We start from the raw sequence: 19223 nt of genomic DNA on the forward strand, positions 1-19223 counted from the left end.
AGGTTCTAATGAAATTTTCCTGCCTGGCTGGGTACCTCAGTTAGTTAGAACATCATCCAGATACGCCAAGTTTGCAGGTTCGATCTCCCGTCAGGGCATATACCGGAATCAACCAGTGAATGCATCAGTAATTGGAACAGCGAATTGATCTCTCTCCCCCCGGCCCACTTTATCTTCCTCTCTCTCTAAAATCACTCAGTCAAAAAATTAGAAAGTTTCTACACTAGGTTACTATAATGAGGACTGTGGAGAAGCAACTTTAGCTCTCAAACCTGAAGGTCACGGGAGCTCTGTGCTGGGTGGCGGTGGGTCTGACACCAGAGACACTCATGGCGCCTCAGCACTTTTCACCATGCAGATTTCTCCCCATGGACGTTGAAAGGGCCTTAACAATAAACACAAAATGAACAGTTGGCTTGTGAGGGCTCAGTTCTCACAGTTTAGCTGTTTAATAAAAACAAAATGAAAAGTAGTCCTTCTAGGCACATTTTCCCCTAAATGGACTAGATTTATGTAGAAGACCAAAAAGGGTGTACTTCCTGATTCAGGGTTCTTACTGGGACAACTCCTCCATCTGAATTGGGTCTCAGCCTTTCTGATGTTTTTATGTAGGTGCGGTTCATTATAGAAAGTGATATAGAATCCCCTGTATGAGCCATGTGGCTGGAAAGATTCTAGAGATGAAGGCTTTTGGGCACGGCAGCCTTATACCGTCTACCAGGGCCAAACCTCCGTCCGCTAAATCATGGAGTCCTTACGGGTACACATTTCTCCTGTCAAGAGCTCCAGGCATGTGAAATGCATTCATGATTGATAGTAGGGCATAGAGAGTTTAAAACCCACATTTTTAAAGTTAACCTTGTACAGTACTATAACACAGCGCTTTGGAATTAGAAGCACCGAGCAGTAACATTTGCTGCCAAAAGAGCCATATTTATTAACTCAACGAAGCTGTAAGGAGAAGGATTTGAAAGGCATAACACAGTATTTCATCTCAAGAATCACTTTTGATCTTCATCAGAGGTCTCATAAAACCATTTTCCTTTTTTTAAAACTGGACATGCTAATCAATCCTATAAAAACTGAAAGGTTATGAATTTTTTATCACTGCATTGTGGCTTTCTAGTTAACCGTAAATATTTATAAATTCCCTCTTCCCAATACATGTAAAGGTAGAAGAATTGGTAGAAAGGTAGAAAACTAGAAGAACTGAAGACGATATCATTTTGAGTTTTTCTTTTTTCTCTTTTTGATGTGTAAAAATGTGCAAAACATTTTATGTAGAATAAAACAGGGGAGATGAAAAGACTTTTAAGTGTCTTAAACTGTTAAGATATCATTTTGGAGTGGGTAAACATTTCCCAACCATTGTGGCTAGAAATAAGAACTTTGGATGTCAGTGGCTTTGTAGAATTTATAAAAACACAAACTGTAGGCGATTCAAATTTAGCCTTATTTCATCCCAAGCTTTTGAACCCGAGAAAAAGCTGAAGGATGCTAGACCGGTCTGTGAATAAAAGATGTTTCATCTGACAAGAAGAATAGAATTAGGTCTGTTTTCTTGGGCTTATTTTTGAGGCCTTGTTCTTTCTCTAAGAATTTGTTTTATTTGCAGATTGAAAACCCGATGGTCACATCTGCTAGTTTTTATAGAGCTACAAAGCCATATCAGAAAAATATATAATGTTAGCTACCACCATTTGCCCTTTCAAAGTGCCTGTTCTGAGTAACATTTGTTTGCTTACAACCCAGAAAGCAAAGAGTAGCAACAGAAATCTGATGCGTGGTGTGCTTCCTGCCACTCAAAAAGGATTCGGTTTTGTTCCAGGATTCATTTCGGAATGAAAGGCTGCACCACAATTAATTCACTTGAGTACAAGAATAAAAGTGGAGTGTCTCCCGTGTTGGAAGTCCAGCTCACCCGGGACTTGATTTGTTTCTTCGACTGCTCGGTGGAACTCAGGTGAAAAATAGAATAAAATAAAGTAAAATAAAACAAAAGTGCTTCAGCCTCAAAAATCTAAGGCTTGGATCTATAGCTTTGATTGGGGTGTCACATGTGGAAATAAAAAATACATGGAATTTTTAAAAAATGGCTTATAATTGATAAAAGCTCATCTTAAGAGAGCCTTCAGATACTGGAGTTCATTGGGTTATACTTCTATCAAAGCTCATTTTCAATGATGCTCAGTGGAGTCGTAACCAGATGTATGATTAATGTGTCTTATATCCCTTCCTATAGAAACACAGCAGAAAGCCAACAAAGAGTACGAATGATGGAAGGATTAGATGTCTGTTCGCCGAAATTTAGCTTCCCCCGAGCCGAAAACGAGGTGAAACAGCAGATGGGACGGATGCTCTGCGATGTGTTACTGGACCAGAGAGTCCTGCCAGGGGTGGGGAATATCATCAAAAACGAAGCTCTCTTTGACAGTGGTCTCCACCCAGCGGTGCAAGTAGGTCACATGTATTTTTTTAATAATGTCTGTATTTTTAAATACTGTTAAGGGACCCACATGGAACACTTAAATCTGCATGGTGGTAACATTCTCTCCAAACCAGTGTCAGGTCTTTGCTCACGTCCGTCTCTCTGAGGCCAGCCCGGCCCACACTGTTTAAAACTGTTCAAAACTGTTCTTGCCTTCCCACTCCCGATTCATACTCCCAGTCTTCCATCACTTGTTCTGCTTTTATTTTCCCTACACCATGGATCCCTTTCAAACACTGTGTACTCTTTACTTGTTATATTGACTGTTCAAGAAATCTCTCTCCTCTGCAAGAATGCAGTCTCTCAGGAGGCCAGTGTGTCTCCGTTCGTTGAGGCACAAGAGCACGTAGGATGCAGTGTGGCACAGGGTGGGCGTGAAAGAAATATTCGTGGAGTGTGGGAATGAACTCAGCTCGCACGGCTCCTTTTGTATCTGGCACATTAAATGCACGCTCAACAGACCCTCCTGACTCCTAGAAAATGCAGATTCAGTGGAATGATAAGAATGGAAGCCAGGTAGCAGGGACTAAGGAATGAGTGCTTAGTGAGACACTGGAAACAGAATTTGGAGTACTTGTTAAAATAGCTCAGTTTGGAGCAAAGGGAAAATACTAGCCTTCGAGAGGAAGCTGTTGGGACAAGAACTGGGTTTGTTGTTGTTGTTTCTTTCTTGTTCTTCAGCTGGAGAGATGTGAAGTTATTTATATGTTGACAGAAAAATATGGATAGAACAGGAGAGGTTAAAACTGCAGAAGACAGGACAAAGTTGTGAGAAGGTCAGAGAGGCTAGACCTGAAGCCAGATGGAGGGATACTACATTTTCGTTTCCAGGGAAGCTGTATCCATTGCGACCTTGGTCCAGACCCAAATGGTGTCTATTACGGAGTCATTTTTTCTACACGATTCCAAAAACACCTTTTTATTTTGTGTAATTATTTCCTGGGTCGTTTTCATGCAATCCAAATCAGTAGGAAATAAGTGTTCAAAGAAACCCACTAATGATAGTTCTACACTGAGCCTTGCTCTGTGACACTTTAAACACACGAGCCACACTTCTGTAATGTGAGAACGATGAAACAGAATTTGAACAACTGGCCTTTAAAAATCGCCTAGACTTCTATGGAAAATGTTTCTGGAAAAAAAAACAATAGAGTATTGTTTTCTACAGTATTCTTATAATCTGTGATAAGCCGATAATTTACTTTTTATCTTTCCATTCCATCCCTCCAGATGTTCATCTAGCAAAAGATCGTTCGCTTATAATGTCTGAGGGCTTAAATATTAATGGCATTTCTGAAACTTAGCCATTACCCCCCTAAAATGACATGTATAATTATTGAAAAAGTAGTTGAACATTTCAAGATATAACTGAATATAGTACATAAGATAGGGTAAGAAAAAAATGAATGTGAGAAGTACCTAAGTTTTAAAGTAAATCATTGAAAGTGTATATTATACTTCTAGAATGATTTTGTGGATTAGGTGACTTTCAGTTTTACAGCCTTTGATAAATGAGTTCCTGTTGTATGGAACCCATGCAGACCCCGGCCCCCAGTGTCCGCGTCATTATGGATGAAATGAGACGTCCACACGGACTACCAAGTCCCGTGGAGGAAAAGGGACGGCATGGCTTTTCTCTCAAGGGGAGCAAAAGCCCTTCCCTCGACTGGCCTTTATTGGGTTTCTCTGGGCACAGTAGGAGATGGTCCTCATTCACTATGCACAGATTGCTTTAGGTGGTTACCTTTTACAGAAAACAAAGGAGCCAATGCTGCTAATCACATCACAGAGGAGGGATATTTGCAAAGGAAAAGGCAAAAGTGGTTGAACTGGTTACACTGGTCCTTGGAAGGTTTAGCAAGGATTTTAGGAAGTTACTTTGCAGTAAATGTTTACCCCTGGAGACTGGACCCAGGCCACGCAGAAATGTCTCCTACATGGAGCCATAGATAATCTTCCTATACCTACCCCAAGCTCCGGGTATCAGACAGAATTTCTTCTGCAGATACCTCGAACCCACCTGGCCACATGTTCTTTAGTTCCTCCAGGGTGACAGATTTACGCCAGCTGCATCACGGAGATGGTCTGCAGCCAGGCCTGTTTCCAAGCTTTTCCCTGGGTTAACGAGGACATCGATGTTCCTGTGTGTGTACAAATTCCTGTCTTTTGAAAGCTTGATAGTGATCTTCATGGTCATCTCCTCTTAGGCCTATTTTCCCCTGCTTCCTTCTTTCTCTTTTCTATTCCTTTCCTCTAATATTTTGGCAAACCCAGTAAGACTTTTTCAGGGGACTGACGGCCAGCGCTGGGAGGTTGCTGATGTCTTGTACAGGCGAGACAGTCAACAAATGCTTGAACTTAGAATTAAAATTTATAAATAAGAATTTTTTTATTTGTAGTACTGTCACTTAAAAATAAAACCACTGTTAATGACACTAAATAGGTATGTGAGAAATGAAGTTCTCAAAAATAGGTATGCATTTTAAATCTATTTGAACTGGCAAGTGGTGGTGTTTTTTTCTGCAGTGAATGAATTATGAAACTCCTTGGTTGTTTTTCTATTTTAAGGTTTGTCAGTTAACAGATGAACAGGTCCATCACCTTGTGAAAATGATACGTGATTTCAGCATTCTTTTTTACAGGGTAAGAGCAAATATTTTTCAGTTATATAAAATGTCAGGTTTTTTCCCTTTCAGTGACACCAAAAAAGTAAAAGCAGTGTATAGCCATCTAGTGGCAAGAGTGTAGAAGTGCAATAATGGAGAGCGCCAAGTTAGGGGCCTGATTGACGTCTCGCAATTTAGGTCATGGGTCAGCCCAAACTTGTCTGTTATTGCATTAAAGTATCTTTGTGCCAAGTTGAGAGCATCTCTGTTAGCCCTTGACTTGACTGAGTTTCTTTAAAGAGACCTCACTTCAGATATCACCACTATATTCTGTGTGGTTGAGATCGTTTAGTTAACTTTAAGTTTAGTTTCTTCAGCTGTAAAGTGGGACAATATTTATTACCACAAAGACTGTTTTGAATATGAAATAAATTCTCGGTAAACTACAAATTTTGCAAGTTGTATATATGCATTTATACACACACACACACACGTATACATAGATGGATACATAGAGAGTTCAATAAACACATTTTATCTTTCAAACAAAGTATCAAAATATTTTTTCCTACAATCTATTTCCTGTATCGAAATTTTTATTTTCACTGTGTTCAAAAGGCAGGTATTGTGGGATGCTTCATTAGTTGGCCTAGCATATTAATGAACCCCTTGCTTTACACTTTGGCCTCGGGTATCCATGGCCATATATACTCGCTTATTCTTCCAAGGAAACATAATTATAGACAACCACCTGTTTTCTGCCCAGATTAAGTTGGGTATTTCCGTACTTTGCTTACATTAATGTAAGCTGTTTGCATGGTTTTTAGCTTATAGATGCTGAGCCATATTTCTGGGCTTTCAAATTTCCACACTGCTGGTGCAAACCCCAAATACTCTTTTGTAGGAGCGTAAATGTATGTGAGCAGAATGAAACTGTGACAGAGAGTACCCAGTGTCTTTTGAAACAGAACTTAGACCAAAATGGATCGTGTGCTTTGCTAGGGTGGCGTTTGAGTTTTCATCTTCTTGGTTAAGTGAATCCGCGGGATGAAAAACTGCAAACTCTCCTTGGTCGGGGCAACAGAGAAGACAATCTTGTTCTGTTTTCCGTTGGTTGTTGAAACTAAGTGCAGCCCAAGCGTTCTAAAAATAATCAGATTTAAAGCTAGTCTTTTCCTTTTGACTACATAATTATGCCTAATTTTTTTAAAACGCTGTAAAAGCACAAAAGACATTTTAAATCAAAGAACTCATATCCCCTGTAGATAAGAAGGTAAAGCTTTTCAAAGAACAATTTTCAACACTAACAAGTAATCAAATAATGACTTAATTATTTCACACAATTCTCAGTTGACCAGTGTTGCTGAATCTTGTCAATACCCTTTTCTCCGGTGAGAGAAGAGAGTATATGGACATATGGACAAGAGTTTTTAAAGAATTATTTTCAGAAATGACTTTCAAGAACTTGTCTTTGGCTCCTTAGCAACCCTGTTTTATAGATAGTGTTACAATGTTGTTTATTTGTTTGTTTTCAGTGCCGTAAAGGGGGATCTGCTGTTTCCAAACACTTTAAGGTTTATAAGCGTCCTAACTGCGGTCGGTGCCGCTGCAGAATAACTGTGTGTCGCTTAGGGGACAATCACAGAATGACGTACTTCTGTCCTCGCTGCCAGAAAGAAGACCCACAACAAGTTGATGTACGGTGAGATGTGCGATCGTCAGGCGTACTCAGGGCCCCAGCCCGCTGACTAAACGGCCATTCATAAGAAAACATAACTGACTGTCAGGTTGTTAAACAGAAGACAGAACGGGCGTGTTTGAGCCCTTGGAGGGAAATAGTAAAAGCCATCACCAAAGAACCAGAATGAGCCAAAGGTCATCCTTTGGATCATTTGTGAATTCAGTAGACGATTTCTAGCTCAGAGGGTAATACCCAGCCTTTGGCTTTAACGTGTTTTGTAAAGTGATTGCGAGGAGGGGTAGATGTGTCGGTAACTGGGCACACCTGCCCGTAGACCTGGGCGATGTGTTGAACAGTAGAGTCACACACAGCCCTGCCAGGGGCGGCAGTGTGGGTTACAGGGAAGACTGGGGTCAGGATTCCAGGAGGAGACGCACGATTTGCACTGGTGGCCAGAGTCAGGGCTGCTTTTGCTGTTTCCTTACTAGTCTGTTGGTTAGATATTCAACAGGAAACTCTTTTCTCCGACGAGAAAAATAACAGGAGCCCAGATATGCTGGCTGCCACTATGGAACAGCTAACTGACACGGTGCTTTGTAGGGACTGTCGAGAAATCCTAGAGGCACATGACGGAAACGTCAATCTTTGCTCTCATGACTCTCTGTGCTCGAATGGCCACGTGCCGCCTCCTCTCCTCTGATTTGGCTGAATTCAGATATTGTAGTTTTGCTTTGGGAAGAGTATCACTTACTTAAAACATTATTTGAGACATGCTTCCTAGTAATGAGGTCCAATATTTTTAGAAGGTTTAAAAAAAATAACCACAACTCTTTGAATAAAATCTTTGATTTGGCATTTGTCTTTAACGGCCATCAGCAAGGCCCAAGTGAAAACGTGTTGTTGAGGCAGTTCAAACTGGCGTGCAAGAATAAACATGTAGCATTTGGGTATATGCGTGGGCTTCTGCAGTAGTTTCTAAAACACGAAGAATGTACAAGAACAAAGCAATAGCTACAATGCTAATGGTTCGCTGTAAACATTCTCTGCAGCAGGCTGCCAACCAGAAGCACCGCGCTCAGCCAGACGTCCAGCAGACCGGAACGTCTTGTGGACCACGTGGCCGGGAGAAGTGAGGAGTACTGGGCATCCTCGGCCTGCACGCTCGTCCACAAGCCTGCTTCCCAGGCCTGCGATGCTTGCCTGACGGCCAGGCCTCCCGGTAAGACTGAGTCTGTGCCCGGGACTCATTCCTTCTCCAGGAGGTTTCATTCTCCCAAGTCAGGTATATTCCTTGTTCTGTCTCGCTACCTCCTAACGAAGGGAAACGCTTTCTTTCTGAAAGATTTACTGAAATTGCCAGCTTCTGCGTGTAAACCACGCTAATACTCTGTTGAGAGGGAGGAAAACGTGCTTGAGCTAAAGAAGTATGAGCCTCTTGTATCCCACAACACTGACACGCTCGCATCTGTTCGCTACTGTGGCTGATGAATTATTCAATAAAGCCTCGCGTCATGCAGATTTCAGCAACTTTGGGGTTTGTTATTCAGCCCAAGTGTTTCGTAAATTGAAAGGGTGGATTTCTGTAAGAATGTCTCTGCAGGTGGAATAGAAAAAGGCGGAATTTTTTCCCTTCTTTATCCTTCCTACCCCTTGTTATTAAAATCTTTACTCAGACAATTGTACTGATTTCATTGAAACCCTTCAAAATAACACTCTGGGTAGCTCACAATTGTATGTGTTTGGAGAGAGTAAAACCTGCGAGGAGACCTGCGATTAAGAACCATCTTGTTGATGCGACGTCTATTGTGGTCTCAAAGTGTTATTTCTTTCTTCACTTAGACATGAGAAAGTTCATCCTTGACCCCCCAGTTGTGTTAAGCTGTCGTACCATGTTTCGTTCTGCGGGCCGGAAAGGGACGGAGCCCTTTTCTGTCTCTCCCTCTTCGGGGTCCTTCGACAGAGAGCCCTCGGAAAACCGCCCTCTCGGGTTTCCAGGTTTATTCCAACATCCTGAAACGCCTTTCCACGTGTTGCTGCGTTCTTGTTGTTTTCTCTTTCTGAGTAGGACAGACATCTATCTTAACTATAATCCAGGTCATACTGTAGGACAGCATCTAAAATCCTGGGATGACTCATGGAAACGTTTTGCATGAAGGTGAAGTCTTTGGAATTCATGTTTGCTTATTTTTGGTGAGCTTTTCTCTTTGTATGGTCACTGAAGGAAACATTCCGGACCATCTGGCCCTGCCCGCTGGTCTAAAGCTTTTAGCGGAATCACCTCCTGGGCGCTGCCTTAACTCTGTGCCCAGCGGTGGCAGAAGGGAGAGCTAAATAACCTTTCAATGCTCAAAGGGAATGCGAAACCAGAGTAAATCTCTGTTAAACTCAACAGCTCTGAGTCCAAGTGGTTGAAAACGTTCTACTTCGTGCGTCATTTCTTAACCAGAAGTTTAACTGTGAACTGCTCAAGCTAACTTTGTGTTATTAGTTCTACATGTTAGTTCACTGTAATAAATAAACTAAATAGTTAATCAAATAAAAAGATGTTTCAAAGAGTATTGTGTTTATACTACAGAGTGACTTCTCTCTCCCTCCAGATTGGACACTGAAGAAGGAAGAAAATTCTGCCTTTAACAGCTTAGTGAAGTACCCCTGTAATAGCTTTGGAAAACCTGGTACCGAAGTGAAGATCAATAGGAAAACTGCGTTTGGAACTACAACCCTCGTCTTGACTGATTTCAGCAATAAATCTAGCCCTTTGGAAAGAAGAAAAAGCCAACACCAGATACCAGATGGGGAATTTGAAAGCGCGGCTCCCGCTAACGTTCGTCTCGGTGGCACACCTCCCCGCTCCGAGGACAGAGCCCACAACCCACCTCACCGACCTGCCACTATAACTGCACCCGTCACTGTCTGTTCTCAGTCTCCGTTACCCAGCCCAGCGTGTAAGAAACTGAGAACAACCCACCACTCATCGCCAAGTCTCGAAGGCCACAGCCCTGGACTTTCTAACAGGTACGATGCTTCTCCCCTTGGTCTTTAGGGTATTTGTATGAAGTTTCAAGAAGGCAAAAAAAATGCTCCCTGGCTAAGGCAGTTGAGTTGGTGGCAGTCACGTGAGCAAACCCTGAGCGACAGTTACAGTCCGGTACTTCTGGCTTCTCCGGGTTGTAATGTGAGAGGGGAGAGGAAATGGAGAAAGTCATTCCTTTCTGACTGCAGCCACACACTGCACAGGAGAGTCAGACAGTCTAAAGGAAAATGTTTAAATAGCCCGTAATCTTCCTGGTTATCCGTCACCACGGTTACCTCTTTTTTTCTAATCGCCTTCCAGTGAAAGATGGTTTTTCTAAAAGGGACACTGCCAATTACAACAGTTTCGTAGGTGTCTTCTATTCCAAACAGAAGGATCTGGGGTTCTTTTATTGACATTTCTGCTACAGAAAATGGCTGCATGTCCAACAGCCAGGTGGGGGGGGGGGGTTCCTTTCAACCAAAAGGGCCCGAGGAGCATGGCTGTCTGAAGGTAGGGAGCTGTGCTTCCCATCAGTAAATGCTGCCCAAGCAGGTATGCGCTACGAGGCTCCCCACTCATCTAGAAGACCCCGGATTCTCACCAGGACACAGAACATTTCATGACAATGCCATCTCTCATTCTGTGATGATAATTGGTGGGTGCCCACCCTACCTGTCTACACTGCTCCCCTGTCTACACTGCTCCCCTGTCTACCCTGCTCCCCTGTCTACACTGCTCCCCTGTCTACCCTGCTCCCCTGTCTACACTGCTCCCCTGTCTACACTGCTCCCCTGTCTACACTTCTTCCCTGTCTACACTGCTCCCCTGTCTACCCTGCTCCCCTGTCTACACTGCTCCCCTGTCTACCCTGCTCCCCTGTCTACACTGCTCCCCTGTCTACACTGCTCCCCTGTCTACACTCCTTCCCTGTCTACCCTGCTCCCCTGTCTACACTCCTTCCCTGTCTACCCTGCTCCCCTGTCTACACTGCTCCCCTGTCTACCCTGCTCCCCTGTCTACACTGCTTCTGTGTCTACACTGCTCCCCTGTCTACACTGCTCCCCTGTCTACCCTGCTCCCCTGTCTACACTGCTTCTGTGTCTACGCTCCTTCCTGCCTCGTTTAGTCCTTGATCTGGGTCCCCCGCCCCAGGTGTCCCAGCCTGCTGGTAGCCTCCAGAGAGGCGCCTCTCCACAGTTTTCCTTCCCAGGCTCCTTCCTTCAGAAAGAGGATGCTGTGTATTCAGCATTTTGAAGGGAAGGGAAGGGAAGGTCAAGTGTCCTCTGCCCTGTGTCCTCGCTTGCCTGTGGGCAGCAAGCAGGGAGAGTGAGTGAGTGGGATCTGAAGTTATGTCTCGGGGATGCTGCTTGCTGGTGTCTCTGCTGAGCTCTGCCTGGGCCGATGCCCAGACCTTGCTTCAGGCAGCGAGCGAAGGGACTGCCTGGTGCATGCTCCTAGAACAGTCTCCGAGATTCCCTTCAGCCTAGCAGATTTCTGAGACAGTTTTGGTCAATGGATGGGTGCTTTTAGGTCAAGTTTCCCCTCCAACTCTAAATTCACCATCAGTTAATCCTGACGATTTATTCTTGACTGATTTTTTTAAAAAGTTTTTGTTTATAATCATTTATAATAACTGGTGTAACTTCTGCCCATGATACTCTCAAATGATAGACATTTGAGTTAAAAAGCCAGGAGACCAAACCTTGGGTCAGTCAGGGTACCACCTTCTCCTTCCCACCTGAATTAACATCTCCCAATGAAAGCTCACGGAGGAGCCGGTGACGTGTGTCTGAGCTGGGAGCGATCCTGTAAGAAAATCATTTCTGAGCAGGCTTCTCTGTGCTGTGGCTTCAGTGGGAAGCAGGAGATGTGATCATTTAAAAATAGTGGGGCATTTGCTGTGCCCAGATGAAATACCTCGGCATATTTTTATTTCCTTAGCGCTTTGGAAAATTTCTCACAATTTAACTAATGAAGTAGGGATTTGAAAAATAAAAAAAAACATTAATGTGGCCTTAAATTTAAATGGTTTCTTCACAAACTACTAGTAATAGGGTCACGTGATAAGTCCCAGGACAAACATGACCTAGAAAGCTGCAGCCACTCTGTGTGGGCGACGCAGGAAGCCCAGGGCCAAGCTTCTAAAATCGGTCAAGATCAACTAGCAAAATAAATGTCAAGTGATGAAATACGCTTACCCAGCAGCCCTTCTGCACCCAGCTACTTCCCCAGGAATAAATTGCAAATGACTGTCATTTATTTCATTTTTCTCCCTGTCTGGCAGCTACAGTGTTCATCTCGTGGACAAGACACCCAGTGGAAGCTCACAGCGTAATAGGATTAGAGCAGGTGGTCCACTCAGAGAATTGATCACCAGCTTAGTCTTTCTTTAATGATTATAGGGTAATTAATTCGCCTTTAGTACTTTTAATTACTGATCTCCTCAACACATGGAGATGAGGCGTCTTTCAGATTGATCTTTAGGTATCCTTGAATTTTATCCAGCTACTGGATTATAAATTAGATAATTTAACCCATTTTTAAGCTGCGAAGAGTAAATGCTAGATACAGTTTTAAGTCTTTGTTCCCTTTACTGTAAATACTGAGCGAAACACGGAAATGCGTTTTTTCAAAGCATACATGTGTTCTGGGTTAAACTTTTCCCCAGACTGATGCTAAGGCTCACGTAGATGCGAGTGACAGAACCGCCCACTTTTCTCGAGTTTTCGGCCGCCAGGGTTGGTTGCCCACGTTCTACCCGTACTCACCAGTGACACGCTGGCACTGTACCTGTTCTGGGTCACCTCTGAGAATTTTCAGTCCCCAAGGATTTCAGAGCCACCAGGGTCCATCTAGGATGAGTCATTTAACCTCTGGTTGGTTGTTTTAATTCACGTAACAGTGCTGAACCACAAAATTTACAACCAATGAAACCAATTCATTAAAAAAAATTGGACAACACAAAATCAGTTAAACCATGATAAATTGATCACTGAAAAAATAATATCCACTTTAAAATTACAAACCTGGAATTGATAATGTCCCTCTTCCTAATAATAGTTTTAATCTGATCTCTCTTACTTGTTTATTTATTAATCAATTAGTAGTTATTGAGAACTCTGTGTACCAAGCATTGATTGCTCTAGGCTATATTTTTTAATTTTTTTAAAAGATTTTATTTATTTATTTATCTTTAGAGGGAAAGGAGAGAGGGAGAGAAACATCAATGTATGGTTGCCTTTGGTGCGTCCCCTGGTGGGAGTTGGCCTGCAGGGAACCGGCCTGCAACCCAGGCATGTGCCCTGACTGGGAACCGAACCGTGATCCTCTGGTTCGCAGGCCTGTGCTCAATCCACTGAGCTATACCAGCCAGGGCCTATTTTTTAATTTTTTTAAAATATTTTATTTATTAATTTTGAGAGGGGGAAGGAAGGGAGAAAGAGGGAGAGAAACATCAATGTGTGGTTGCCTCTCCCACGCCCCCTGCTGGGGATCTGGCCTGCAAACCAGGCATGTGCCCTGACTGGGAATCGAATTTGTGACCCTTTGGTTCTCAGGCTGGTGCCCAGTCCACTGAGCCGCACCAGCCAGGGGATGGCTGTGGGTTCTAATGACCTCTAGCCAAGCAAATGACGACAGCAGCAGCGCTGAATCCAGCCCACCACCGGTTCCTGCAAATAAAGTTTTTTTGGAACAAACCCATTCCCCTTGGCTGCCTTGTTTTCTGTGGCTGCAACTCCAGAAGCCATGGGACCCGCCCACCTGAAGTGTGCGTTATCGGAAAAGATGGGCCCACCCCTATCTGGCACATTAAAAACCCGTTTATAATCCTCATTATCAAAGTACGAGTCTACCTAAGGAAATGCTGTGCTGCAGGTTGGAAATTTTGTAAATAATGATTGAAACGAAGAGGGACCAAGATGTTCTCAGTTAACCGTAACATTTCACTGTCTCGGATCATGTTTCCTGGCATAACATGAAGATTCGCTGTGCATATTGGGAGCCCGTGTGATGACAGATGGCATGGGTATCTTCGTTACATTAACTCGGTCCTGTGCACCTTCGTGTGACAGTGAATTGCCCGGAGCCTTGTTACCATGGGGACTCTGGTCCCGAGAGGGCTCCGGGGAGGGGCTGACACTCCTGTAGGTCTGGGGGCTTCCCTCCTGACCCTGGTGCGCCCAGTCGGTGGACCACACTCTGACAGGAGGATCAGACAGCGTGCGGCTGGTTCTTCCTCCTCAACTCTATGCGGAGGCAGAAGCGGAGCGGAATACAGAGGCTAGAAACCCAGAGGCGGCGCGGGGCCTTTTCCGCCTTCCGCCTCCCTCCCACCTGCCGGGACCCCGGGGGGCACCAGGTTGCAGCAGGTGGGTCAGAAAACGCGCCCCGAGTTGTTATCTCAGACGGCAACCTTCAAAAGATCAGATAAAACTATTTTCCAGGTGCCCTTTTTAAAAACGAGAGCATCATTTTATTCCTTTCTGTTAGTATTTTAGCCTTTTTTTTTTTCCTCCTTAAAGAAAAAGTCAAAAGCTCTGTTGATGACCCAGTGGCTCCAATTTTGAAATCTCTTGACTTGTCTCTACAGCCGTCCAGATATGGAGCTTCTCTTGAAGTTCAAGTTTGAATATCTCCTGTCTTCAGGGGGGTTGGGGTGGTATGATAGAGACCCCGGTGGAGAAGAGTGTGTTGCCTCTCAGCTTCCCTCTTTCTGGCCGGCATTACTCGGGATTCTAAAATACAAGCCACTGTTCCCTACCCTGAAAAATGTGCCAACAAACAAGCTGTGGCGGAATACCCCAGTCCTGATTTCCTCAGTGATGCTCCCGGCCCCCCGCTTTTCGGAAGCCCCCCAGAACGTGGGAGTCCATTCCAGGCAGGAGAATGTGCAAGTCTGCTTAAAGCAATGTACTGAAGCATCCGTTTTAGAAACAAGGTTAAACCAATTTCATCACAAACGAAAGGTCTCTTATATGTCAAGGACATCTCAACAAAACAGGGGGAGGGGACGATCTCTGAACATTTTCATTGGATACGGTGCCTTGAGGCAGCATCAGAGGGCGAGTCCATGGAGGTCACAGATGAAATCGTCCCTGACTTCACTGGGGCTCAACTCACAGTTTTTCAGCTTTCAGACGGTGCAAAAGAGATACCCATACTAAATTCCATGAGACAGTCGACGCTATTAGAGAACAGGCTTGGCTGGCATCAGGTGATTTCGGCCAGCTGTCTGGGAGTGTGTTGTGAGCCCATTTGTGATAGGCTGAGCTGTGTTGTGAGTTGTGCAGTAGGGGAGGTGTGCTCAATGCCTTTTTGACTTAGAACCTTTTGAATTATGACGGGTTCCTCAAAAGTCAAGGAGCATCTAGTTTAGGAATGAAAGAAAGGGGAATAACTACTTTTGATTTAAAAGTATTCTTACAAAATTATTTAAGAACCCTATTTCGTTCCTTAGAAATTAATTTAAAGCATGAGAAAGGATGAATCTTTTTATCATTAAAAGGTTACAAAATGGGGATATTAAAGACTGCTGGTTTTAATTAATGTGAGCACTTTCTCTTTTCAGCTAGTTTATTAAAAAGACTCTTATATAAGGGCATTATTAAAAATATGCAACAGATTTTAAAAGGTTAAAAATAATCATGGAGTTTCTTTTCAAAGAGCAAGTTTGCTCACACAGCTGCAGGGCAGGGGCCTCTGGCCTTGGCCTTCTGTGCAGAAGAGCCTGCAGGTGCTCTTGATCCTAATGTGTGTGTGTGGGGGGGTGGGGGTGGGGCATGGTCTAGGAAGCTTCCCAATTTGCTTCACATCATACTCCGTTCCTCTGCCAGGCCACCTGTTCCTTGCCAAAACAGGACAGCAACAATTAGAGTCACTTGATCAAAGGAAAGCATACCCAGTTGTTTGCAGAGTGGAGAGTACAAAGAGTGACTTCTCTGACCTTGTCAGAACAATTGCGAAGGGTTTGCCACCAATGAGAGAACAGAGGAGAGTGTCAGTCTACTTACTGTGTGGGTGGAAGCGGGCGGCTGGCCTTAGGAATATTTTAGAGGAAATAAAAGTCATCACACTGATGTTGGGTAAGGGAAGAACCAGTGATCACAAAGGAAAACTTACAAATGTGGACGTATTGCATGCATAATTCAGCTGGGTTTTCACGCTTGACAAATTTAAATGACATCCTTTAGGTCTACAGATTGCTTTGGAACTAAATGAGTCTTACCTGGGAAAGCCAAGAATTAAGACTTAGCAGTTTGTGTAGTTACCTAGACTTGACCGCAGTCCACTTTTTGATAGTTTCATTGCATGGGCAGGATTCTTTTTTTTTTCTTCATTATGTTCTTTATTTTATTTTTTTACAGTTTACCTTTAATAGTGATTTTGGGTGTACATTATAGTGGTTAGACAATCATAAACTTTGCAAAGTGTTTCCTCTGATATTTCCAATATCAACCTGGCACCATATATAGTTATCACAACTTGTTTTTTTTCCAATTTTTTTATTTAATTATGTTTCTTTTTTTAAAATATATTTTATTGATTATACCATTACAGTTGTTCTATTCCCCCCTTCATTCTCCTCCACCCGCACACTCCCTCCCCCACCATTCTCCCCCCCTTAGTTTATAACCACATGTCTCAAGTTCTTTGAATTCTATATTTCCCCCACTATTCTCGCCCTCCCCCCTATCTATTTTCTACCTACCATCTATGCTATTTTCTGTGTCTTCTCCCGCTCCCACCCCCCTGTTTCTAACCCTCCATGTGTTCTTCATTTCTATGGTTCCACTCCTGATCTAGCCGTCCTCTTGGTTTCCTTTTGTTTTAGGTGTGGTTGTTAATAACTGTGTGTTTGCTGTCCTTTCACTGTTAATATTTTTCATCTTCTTTTTCTTATATAAGTCCCTTTAGCATTTCATATAATAAGGGCTTGGTGATGATGAACTCCTTGAACTTGACCTTATCTGAGAAGCACTTTATCTGTCCTTCCATTCTAAATGAAAGTTTTGCTGGATAAAGCAATCTTGGCTGTAGGTCTTTGGATTTCATGACTTGGAATACTTCTTTCCAGCCCCTTCTTGCCTGTAAGGTCTCTTTTGAGAAATCCGCTGACAGTCTGATGGGTACTCCTTTGTAGGTGACTGTCCCCTTATCCCTTGCTGCTTCTAGGATTCTCTCCTTCATTTTAGTCTTGGCTAATGTAATTATGATGTGCCTTGGTGTGTTCCTTCTTGGGTCCAACTTCTTTGGCACTCTCTGAGCTTCCTGGATTTCCTGGAAGTCTATTTCCTTTGCCAGACTGGGGAAGTTCTCCTTTATTATTTGTTCAAATAAGTTTTCCACTCGTGGCTGTTTCTTTCCCCCTTCCAGTACCCCTATAATCCAGATGTTGAAACGTTTAAAGATGTCCCGGAGGTTCCTAAGCCTCTCCTCATTTTTTTGAATTCTCATTTCTTCATTCCTTTCTGGTGGGATGTTTTGTTCTTTCTTCTGGTCCATTCCATTGATTTGAGTCCCCGTTTCCTTTCCATCGCTATTGGTTTCCTGGGCATCTCCCTTCATTTCAATTAGTTTAGCCTTCGTATGTTCCTCTAATTTGTGACTTTGTTCCTCTAATTTGTGACTATAATCTACCAGTTCTGTGAGCATCCTGACAAATAGTGTCTTGAACTGTGCTTCTGAGAGGCTGGCAATCTCTCCGTTGCTTAGAGTTATTGGCTCTGGGACTTTGAGTTCTTCTTGCGCCATCTTTCGGGTTGTTCGTGCCTGTTCCATAGCAGGATCAGAGCCCTAAAGTGTTCACTAGTACGGGGCAACTAAGTCGCTGGGTTGTGACGCTGTATGTGGGGGCGGGGTCAAAGAGGGACTATGGCGTCCTGTCCGCCGTCTGGCGCCTCGGCCCTCACCGGTGCCACAGTTGCTGCCGTCACCGGGCCCACGCGTTTCGTCCCACTGCACGTGAGTGTGCCACCCCTGTCAGCCCTCGCCCCCTGGGGTCTGCGTGGTCCGTCTCACTGTGCGGGAATGTGCGCCCGGGGTCTGCCCCGCACCCCAACTGGTTCCCGTCTGCCTGCGCGCCTGGGTCAGGGGCCTTGTCCTGCCGGACCCTGCTCACTGCTGGCTCCGCCCCTCTTACCGTCCCCGTTGAATGGTTAGATGTAGTCGGACTTCCGTATAATTCAATTTTCTGTCCTTTGGTTGTGTCTTTGTTTCTCCAAACCTTTGTTGTATTCAAACTTGGTTGTGGGAGAAGGCACAGTGTTTCCACCTATGCCCCCATCTTGGCGGAAGTCCTCTATTTAATTATTTTTCAAGTATAGTTTTCTGTGCACGGGCAGGGTTCTAACACGGGGTGAGGAGCAGTGAGCGATCCCCTTAGCCTTGTTATGCTGCAGTTATTTTGTAACCTGTTGTTGCAGTGAACTTCAGACTAGCAGGACAGACGATGCTGGTGCATCAGCAGCTCGCGTCCCTCGCTGTGGTCAACACCGCCGCCCCTGCGTCCTCCGCGTGGTGAGGAAGGATGGCGAGAACAAGGGCAGACGTTTCTATGCGTGTTCTCTGCCCAGGGAAGCACAGTGTGGATTTTTTGAAGTAAGTGTAAGATGTCTCAAGCTTGCTGCAATGTAGTTGGATACTTAGGTTACGAAAATGTAACAAACAGAAATCCTTTTCCTTCTTTGCCTTTAAAATTTAAATAGCCAATTGAAAGCCTGAATGTTGAATTGAGCTAAAATTCCAGGAGGTTTATCAAAAAAATGAATCAAATAGTGGCTCCTGTCTCAGGAGAGTGCCTCCTATTTGCAGCCAGAGTGTGAAGTGCAGCCCTTGGTTTACAAAGGCAGAAAGTCACCGAGTCATTTTCCAGGTGGCTAAATAATGGAGACAATTTGCTCTTCCTCGGTTCTGGGTGTGGCTCTCGTGAGCAGAGGTACATGTTTCTCAACTGCTTCACTGTGTTCGTAACCGAAAAAAAAGGAAATTCGGACCTGATTCGGTGCTGGGGCAGTTTTCTGGCTGGCCTTATCGAGAGCGAAAAGATGTCTTCGGCATGGTATCTGCCTTGGGAAAAGGTGATAATGATTTCCGATCCTCACGCCTGCACACAGTGGGCTCCATCCTACTACACGAATTGCCTTCTCAGGAAGCTGTTGTAGATGCAATGGACAAAATATTATTAGCAACATTAATAATATCCCAGCCTGTTTTATGCCTGTCTTGAGGCCAAAATTAGTAAGAGTAATACAGTAGCATCTGCCTAAATTAGTTTGAGTGGTTCTGTATTGGATTCCTTGTTTTCACAGGAGTCTAAGGAAGTTTAGTATTAGAATCATGAGTTCCATCTGAGTGGTTTTCACTAAAACATCCCTAGCAGGAACATTGGTGTTTGCTTTATGGTGAGATAAAGGGGCGCTCAGAGTTAGGGCA

At 43.9% G+C, this 19223-nt stretch overlaps 1 protein-coding gene across 2 annotated transcripts in view; it reads left to right on the plus strand.

Annotated features, from left to right (window-relative positions):
* Window positions 1–19223, plus strand: part of NEIL3 (nei like DNA glycosylase 3) — a 36956-nt gene that overhangs the window by 17276 nt on the left and 457 nt on the right. Inside the window, exons 3-9 of one of the 2 annotated variants that reach the window (XM_037055124.1) lie at window positions 1829–1963; window positions 2243–2456; window positions 5057–5131; window positions 6630–6796; window positions 7825–7994; window positions 9373–9790; window positions 18215–18389. In XM_037055124.1, coding sequence (XP_036911019.1) covers window positions 1829–1963; window positions 2243–2456; window positions 5057–5131; window positions 6630–6796; window positions 7825–7994; window positions 9373–9790; window positions 18215–18389 — 1354 coding nt within the window. The remainder of the gene's footprint in view (window positions 1–1828; window positions 1964–2242; window positions 2457–5056; window positions 5132–6629; window positions 6797–7824; window positions 7995–9372; window positions 9791–18214; window positions 18390–19223) is intronic. The other variant, XM_037055125.1, reaches the window with a different exon arrangement.

Source organism: Sturnira hondurensis, unplaced genomic scaffold (assembly GCF_014824575.4).
Source record: "Sturnira hondurensis isolate 20B ecotype Veracruz unplaced genomic scaffold, ASM1482457v3 Scaffold0008640, whole genome shotgun sequence".
Taxonomy (NCBI): domain Eukaryota; kingdom Metazoa; phylum Chordata; class Mammalia; order Chiroptera; family Phyllostomidae; genus Sturnira; species Sturnira hondurensis.